Source organism: Eleutherodactylus coqui, chromosome 7, assembly GCF_035609145.1.
Source record: "Eleutherodactylus coqui strain aEleCoq1 chromosome 7, aEleCoq1.hap1, whole genome shotgun sequence".
Lineage (NCBI taxonomy): Eukaryota > Metazoa > Chordata > Amphibia > Anura > Eleutherodactylidae > Eleutherodactylus > Eleutherodactylus coqui.
Window position 1 is genome coordinate 28,993,221 of NC_089843.1, and position 8,846 is coordinate 29,002,066.

General features: G+C 41.9%; 1 protein-coding gene across 1 annotated transcript in view; it reads left to right on the plus strand.

The window, feature by feature from the left end:
• Window positions 1–8,136, plus strand: part of LOC136573459 (vomeronasal type-2 receptor 26-like) — a 30,511-nt gene extending 22,375 nt beyond the window's left edge. Inside the window, exons 3-4 of the mRNA XM_066574749.1 lie at window positions 4,557–5,456; window positions 7,922–8,136. Coding sequence (XP_066430846.1) covers window positions 4,557–5,456; window positions 7,922–8,136 — 1,115 coding nt within the window. The remainder of the gene's footprint in view (window positions 1–4,556; window positions 5,457–7,921) is intronic.
• The last annotated feature ends 710 nt before the right edge of the window (window positions 8,137–8,846 follow it).

Below are 8,846 nucleotides of genomic sequence, written 5' to 3' on the forward strand. Positions count from 1 at the left end.
AGCAGTCAGTGTCAAAAACGCTGTGATATAAAAAACGCAGGACAGCCACAAAACATAGAGCCTTGCGATGCGAGTTTAGTGGGATAATAGACTGCAGACTGAGAATGCTATAGCTGTAATGGCCTGCACAGCCCAAGATGAAAAAAAAATAAAATTGTGCACTACTGCTCCCAGCCAGCCACAATAGTAATGCACACAGTCAGATGTAGGACTTGAAGACAGGAACCTACACTAACACTTTCCCTATATCAGCAGCAGCACTTTCCCTTTACTCTCCCAGTGTGTGTCTGAGGAGAGCCGCGGGCGGGACCGATTTAAATACTCAGCGGTCACTTGATCTCGCCAGCCACTCACTGCAGGGGGGTGGGATAGTGCTGGAACGTCACAGGAGGAAGTTGTAATGCCTTCCCTGCATGTCTATTGGCTTGAAAATGGCGCTAAACATGCGGGAAAGGAAATTTAATTGACTCGAGTACCGCGTGGTGCTCGTCTCGAGTAACGAGCATATCGAGTACCCTAATGCTCGAACGAGCATCAAGCTCGGACGAGTGTGTTCGCTCACCTCTAATAGATGATCTTTGAGTATTGTTTGGAGAATGGTGCATTTAGAAGGCTCTTGAAATGCTTGGATGTTCATTGTACATCTTTCTGCCTCAGAGTCTACATTTGAGGACAATCTTGATGGCCATCGTAGATCGAATTAACCTGTGGTCTGTCAAGCAAACATCAGCCCCTGTCATGGCTCTTGTTAGAAGTACATTGCAGCAGTCTCTAGCATGTATAGTTAGATAGTCTAAGAGGCGCCAATGATTTGACCAGGGGTGCTTCCATAATGTCTTAAATTTTTCTTTAATGGTGGAGCAGCATGTTAGTGATAACAAGGTTATGTTCTGCACATTTGGTAAGTAGTAGGATGCCATTCATGTTGATGTTTTTAACTCCATTTTTTTCCTGTAGTCCCTGGCCACAGTTTGAAGTTTCATCCAGTTCTTGCATTAAAATTACTGAGGAGGATAACTTTGTTCTTCTTGGGTATCTCTGATAGGATGGTGTCCAGCTAACAGTGACATTTTTACTTGATGTCTTCGTCAGTTGATGCATAGGCACTTATGATAGTTGCCTGTTGGGTTTGGGCAAGATTAATTCAGAGGGTCAAGAGTCGTTCATTGATGCTGATGGGTGTTTCAGATAGATACTTCCCCTGGTTATTTTTAATTGCAAGGCCAACCCAGAGATTTCTAAATTCTTGTTCAGGCATGCCATCCCAAAAAGAGGTGCAGCATCCTGTTTATTCCTTCAGCTCTCCCTCTCCTGCTCTCTGGGTTTCTTGAAGTGCTGCTATATCGATGTTAAAGCACTTCAGCTCCCCTGATACAATAGAGGTTCTGCGCTCAGGGCGTTCATTGTCCATATTGTCCAATAGTGTCTGAATGTTCAATTTGATGAAGTTAATTTATATTTAATTCCATTGTTTTTTATTGAAAGATTGTTACAACATACATTTGAAAGCATTTTTAAAGTAACATTGCAGGAAAGTCTACTTTCCTTAAAACACCTTATAATTTTTGTTTTGTCACATTTTGGTTGATATTTCAACATGTCCTACTAATAAACCTTCAATTTGTACCTTTGAAAGAGAGGACGCCTCTCTATTTCTATACCTTTTTTTAAATAAATACTAATGGAATGAGTGGTTGAGAATTAGGTAGAAGATAGAGTGAGAAGGGAAAGAAGGGGGAAAGTCAAACCACTTCTCACATATGGTATCTTATTATTTTCCATGCAAAATGCATAGTGTTTTATTTTATGTTATCCCTGTTTTTCTTTTTCACTCAGCTAGCCATGTTTTTAATCTAGCTCTTCCATATTTCCTTTAAAGCTGGCAATCTATTACTGCCAAGGCTTTTTCATATGAACAGTGTTCACTTATTAGTTCCATGACCTGTCTCATGGTAGGTGTATTGGGTGATATCATCCTTTAGCTATCAATAATTTTACAGTCAGAAGGATGTGAGCCATGAGAATTCTAGCTTCCCTTGGAATTTGATCGATTCCCAGTAGTATCCTGTTTATTGGGGATTTGGTGGAACCTTTATCCCTATTAGTCTATATATTAGTCTGGTCATTTCTTCCTATAAAGATGCAATCTTCTTGCATGCCCAGAAAATGCATAATAGGGAGCCAGGTGCATCTCAACCTCTCCAACAAGTCCCACTAGTTCTGGGAAAAGTCTGACCAGTCTATTGAGGGAGTAATATAATCCTGTGACCACTTGAAAGTGAACTTCCAACAGATTGGCACAAGACATGTCTGTTTTTGGCTTCTATGAAGGCTTTTGACCATTGGGTTGGGCGTGGTGAATTTTCACTTAAGGTCCCTTTCCCAAAATAATATATAGGGCTTTTTGTATTTCTTTTCCTCCTTCTTCTTCCCTCCAATACATAGATTGTAAATAATTTTCATTCTAATCTTAGAATATTGTATTCCTTTCTAGGGTCTTCAAAGCTTTTCATTTTATTTACAGATGTTATATTCTTAATATATCTAATCCCTCTCTTTTTCCAGGTCCCAAATTTAAGTTGTAATCATAGCTTCCAAACTTTTAATTGGTAGAGGGACCTCTTTTCTTGGGAGGGATTCTTTAGATTGTTTAAGTACTTGGAGGCAGGCCATAATTTCTGGAGAAAAATGTTTTGGTGCCCAAGCATACGTCAAAGTACTGCATGTAATGGTACACCTCCTGTTAATTAAATTTGTGTTGGAATATGCTGAAATCTTTAGTACTCCTATAACCCCTCTTTTTTACTTGGGGCATATAATATTGATGCTGCTACGCTTGGTTGCTTATCATTCCAGATAAATGTTTGTAGTTGTTTCTTAAGTATATTTATTAACTTTAAGGGAATGGGGACTATCATTGTATGCAAGATGTAGAGAGTCCTGGGAAGTATCATAATTTTGTACAAAATAAATTCAAAATCGGAAGGTTTTTTCCTCGTAAAACTTCTCAGTTCTTCTTGTGGGTCACTAATTAGTGGATCTAGATTCACTTCTGGCATTTTTTCCAGCTTGTATGAAAGTTTTATCTCTAAATAGGAAATTCCAGATTGCAGCCTTTTGATAGTGATCCTTTTAATGCTAAGATCATCTCTCTTATGAAGCATTCCAATGCCGCCTTAGCTAAAGAGTTGATATTCGATATTGGTTCTCTTTCTTTTGCTATATCCCTTGCTGCACCATCCTCCTCATTGTGGAGGCTGTCTGCATAATTCTTTTTCTTCCTATAGAGAGCTGCTTCAACTCCTTCTTGCTGTGCAGTAATCAGAGGTTACATGTAGACTATTTGACACTCATGGCGACACTATTCTGTACTCTGCGGCGGATCTCCCAGATGTAATAAAGTAGTCCACACACAGGGTAACTTCTGAACAAGAACCGGGAAAAGTAGATTCTGTCCATTTACTGAATCTCCCGAACGTAGATCCAAATAAACAGTCTTTATACAGAAAACAAGTCATAGTGGCTTACCTGGGAGGATTATTGGGGCATTTGCATAATCTACAGTCTGTTATCGATAAGATTTATCTACCAGCAATTATCTCTCTACCGGCAAACACACTCTCTCTCTCGCTATGGAGTGGCTTATCTATTTCTCAGTGTTCATCAGAAGCATCGAGGACTCCTGGGTCGAACGGGCCCATGCTGAGCATAAGGAGGTTGCTCAGCTTCCTCCATGACTTCATACACAGACAAACTTGTCTCTTCCTCTTGTGCATCTGAGTTCCAGAACATCCAGAATCTCCTCTCTCTCTTGAATCTCCAGCAAACACATATATCTATCCATACCACATGCACATAAATGGTACATACATAATGATTCATTTTCCAGACAGGACAGAACATTCCCGACATTAACCCTTTCAGTCCTGCAGATATTCAATATACATAAATCTAATGCACTCTGCAAACAAGATACTGACAAGACAATGACACAAGACAGACATATAATATTATGGAGAGGCTCCACTAACTCTGGTCCACTACAATAGAACAACTGAATTCATAGCCAGCACCCATGTGCCAGTCTGTGGCTAGGGGCTTCCAGATTTCACAGTCCTGCTGTCGTCGTCACTCGCTGATCGCCATGGTATAACCTGGGTATTTTCTACATATAATTATATATGCACAGCTGGTATAGGTTAATGCAGCTCCCTGTATGTGGTAATATGTACCATGCTAGTATAACCTGGGTATCTCCTGTATATGATGTCACACTTTATATACAATAAAAAAAACACATAAAAACCTGAATGCAGTGTTGTTTGAATCCACATGCCATTTTAATAGAGTATGCAGTTTCTTACAAATGCATGTAGTTTTTAATTATGGCATGCAGTTTTGTGATATATTTTTAATTGTGGTTCAAAAATGCAACAAAACCATGAAACCAGCTTAAATAACTTTTGGCATTGCCCAGGAAATAAGTCATCTTGGTAAAGCTTATACCAAAAGATGGATGAATATAATATTCAATGTGTTATGAAATATTTCTACAGATGCTGAGGACTGTGTTAAATGCCAAAGTGATGAATGGCCAAATGAGAAGAGAGACCAATGCCTGCCCAAAGTCCTGGAATTCATCTCTTACCAGAATGACACAATGGCTTCTGTATTTTCCGGTGTCACGGTCTTCGGGTGTCTTGTGACTGGCTTCATCTTTGGAATATTTATCTTCTACCGGGACACTCCTATTGTTAAAGCTAATAACCGGAGCCTGAGTTATCTCCTCCTGGTTTCCATCATCCTCAGCTTCCTCTCTGTCTTCTTGTTTCTTGGTCGTCCCAGTGACGTAACTTGTAGATTACGGGAAACCAGTTTTGGGATTTTTTTCTCAATAGCCGTCTCTTCACTTCTCGCCAAGACTACTATGGTTTGTGTTGCTTTTAAGTCCACCAAGCCTGGAAGCCCCTGGAGAAAATGGTTGAATGTGAAGCTGCCCTATTCCATAGTGCTGTTGTGTTCATCTATTCAAGTTGTAATCTGTGTTATCTGGCTGTCTATTTCTCCCCCATACCAGGATCTGGACACTCAGTCTTATCCTGGGAAGATCATCATTCAGTGTAATGAAGGATCAAATATCTGCTTTTACTCCATGTTGGGTTATATGGGGCTCCTGGCAGCAGTGAGCTTTGTTCTGGCTTTCACGGTGAGGACATTACCTGACAGTTTTAATGAGGCCAAGTACATCACCTTCAGCATGCTGATGTTCTGCAGTGTCTGGATCTCCATGATCCCAGCTTATCTGAGCACCAGAGGGAAATATATGGTGGTGGTGGAGATATTTGCAGTAATGGCATCCAGCGCTGGACTTTTAGGTTGTGTATTTCTCCCTAAATGTTTTATCATTTTGTTCAAATCTGAAATGAATAGAAAAATTGATCTGCTGGGAAAAAGAAGTAATGTTGGCAAAATATTGCCACCTGATAATATACAGTAGTACAGCATGTACGTGGTTCGTCAAACCACCCATTCTCAGGAAAGAGACATGTACCAACCCACTTATATCTCGTCAACCTATCCCCCACTCCATGTAGTAGTGCAGGTGGCCCCACCCTTAAGTACAGCTGATCAGTCCACCCCCCATCTCTGCAGTAGTGAGGGCCCAGCCAATCACTCAATCAGTTTCTCCTGGCACTGGAGTTATTAAAGGGGTTGTCTCGCGAAATCAAGTGGAGTTATACACTTCTGTATGGCCATATTAATGCACTTTGTAATATACATCGTGCATTAAATATGAGCCATACAGAAGTTATTCACTTACCTGCTCCGTTGCTAGCGTCCCCGTCGCCATGGTTCCGTCTAATTTCGGTGTCTTCTTGCTTTTTTAGACACGCTTGCGCAGATGGGTCTTCTCCCTTCGGCTCCGCTCGGCAGCATCGGTGTTTTGGCTCCGCCCCCTTGTACGTGTCATCACGTAGCTCCGCCCCCGTCACGTGCCGATTCCAGCCAATCAGGAGGCTGGAACCGGCACACGTCATGGGGCGGAGCTACGCAATGACGTGTACAAGGGGGCGGAGCCAAAACGCTGATGCTGCCGAGCGGAGCCGGAGGGAGAAGACCCATCTGCGCAAGTGCGTCTAAAAAAGCAAGACGACACCGAAATTAGACGGAACCATGGCGAAGGGGGACGCTAGCAACGGAGCAGGTAAGTGAATAACTTCTGTATGGCTCATATTTAATGCACGATGTACATTACAAAGGGCATTAATATGACCATACAGAAGTGTATAACCCCACTTGATTTCGCGAGACAACCCCTTTAATTTTTCCACACTGGAGCCTGTGCTATTCTCTCCAACACCCTCAATGGTGATAATATTGGCAGCCATCTAAAATTGTACACAGCACACTATTAAAAGTTTAAAGTCTTTATTGAACAACCACAAGTATACAACAGGCATATAAAAATGTGTGAAACTACACATGATCAGATGTATTTTCTTTTGAGCGATACAGTGGTTGGAATCTATACACAAACATCATATAATATTCATTATTAGTCGAGCTAATTATGTGTATATATATATATATATATATATATATATATATATATATATATATATATGTATATATACATAATTAGCTCAACTGTGGCTTTGTGTAGTAGTATGTACCAAGTCCAGCAAGTTAGATCTGGGAATAACAGCCTTCTTGTAATTAAATTTCCTTTAATCATTCCATGTTGTAATTTTTCTGCTCTGCAAGTCTTTTTTTTTTTTTAAACAGTGTTTTAGGTCAATATACTGTAAAACAACACTGATTTCATCACCATAATGTGATATCCATATCCTTGGATACTGTTGTCCCTTTACATCTTTTCTATGACTGTGTAATGAGTGGAAAAAGAGGTCCATTACGCAAAAGAACCTATGAGAGCTCTCTTATATGCCAAGGGTCAAACTCCATTGCGGCCAAAAATCATGTGACTGGGAGGCAGTCACAACCAAATTGCGGTTGCATCTCCCGATTAAACACCCGTTCAGATGGGCCGAGTGTCCTGTATATTTTCTGCAGCCTGGAATCCTGTCAGGTAGGAGGTAAAGAGTTTAGCTCTGCCAAACTCCCTCCTCCCCCTCTCTGCCCCTTTGTTGGCTGCCGGCAAGGGGAAGGGGCATGACAAGGCGGGAGCTAGTGTTTTAATCTCCCACCCTGTCTTGCCCCCTCCCCTTGCTGGCAGCCGACAAGGTGTTAAGAGGGGGAGAGGGAAGTGGGAGAGAGTTTAGCAGAGCCTCGCAGGGAGTTTCATACATAGAACTCTAATACATGCCAGCAAAAGGCGTATCAGCAGTCAGCAAGAGGTTAAATAAAACAGAAAGAAAACTAAACAGGGAAACAGCAAATACACACAGTATTGAGAAGTCATTCAAATTTGCCAGTCCTGCCACTACAAATTATTTGAAGGCCTTACACAAACATCTACAAAACTACAAAATAGCTGGTGAGTTACTACAATAAAAAGAAAACAAAACCTAAATAAAAAGGAAACATGAATAAAGCAATGGGTAGGAGATATGTCAGTGATGGTAGTGTAGGTGGTAGAGGCCAGGCTTAGTTGACACTTCAAGTGTCTCCTACTGAAGTAAAATGTCCACAATTTTGCAGAATGCAAGGCAAGCCCGCTGCAATTCCTTAGAGTTGGTTACATCTGAAGGATGCAGAACAGATCATAGAGTGGAAGTCTCAAATACCACCACCACCTCTTCCTCCCAGTCACAGGAACACAGCAGTCAGTCTGCACCAGTTGGCCATTACCACCTCTCGTTTACTTTACCCATGCCAAATCCCCCACACTCTTCACAGCAGTTCACATAGATCAATCTGAGGAGCTGTTTGATCATTCAGTGTAATTCTTGTAATCCAGGCAGTCCAAACAACCAGACACAGAAAGACCAAGACATTGAATGCACTAATGTTCAACCATTTTTATCCTCTGAAGCGAAAGATGAGTGTGGGTCAAAGCATGTGGTGAGTCCTTTACAGGCAATGTGTACTAAGGGGGATGTTGAAACATTTGTGCCTGATTCCAGTGCTCACTGTGATATAGCATCCACTGAAGAAGAGCTGGACAATGAGTAAAGAGGAGGTTAAAGATGATAATTAAAGATGAATGAGCGTACTCGTCCGAGCTTGATGCTCGTTCGAGTATTAGGGTACTCGAGATGCTCGTTACTCGAGACGAGCACCATGTGTTACTCGAGTCAATTCCATTTCCTTCCCTGAAAGTTTAGCGCCATTTTCTGGCCAATAGACATGCAGGGAAGGCATTACAACTTCCTCCTGTGATGTGCCAGCCCTATCCCACCCCCCTGCAGTGAGTGGCTGGCGAGATCAAGTGACCGCCGAGTATATAAGGCAGCCCCACCCACTGCTCGCCTCAAACACACCTGGCAGAGATTAGAGAAGGTGCTGTTCCTGCAATAGGGAGAGTGTTAGGCTGTTAGCGTCTTCAAGAACCCTAACAGTCCTTCTTAGAGCCACATCTGACCGTGTGCATTACTGTTATGGCTGCTGGGAGCAGTTTTGCACCAAAATTTTGTTTTAGTATATCGGACGTGCAGCCCCATTACAGCTATAGCGTTCTCAGGCTGTAGTCTGTACTACATAGTATAGGGGCAGTATTGGTCAGGCAGGGACGGTGGGTAGTGTGGAATCCTGTCTAAAAGAACCCCAACGGTCCTTCTTAGGGCTAGCTGTGACCATGTGCATTTAACTCCGTGGCTGGTGGGAGTTGTAGTACCTCACTATTGCATATTGCACAGCTAGGCCTGCTTGCAGGCTTGTGTATA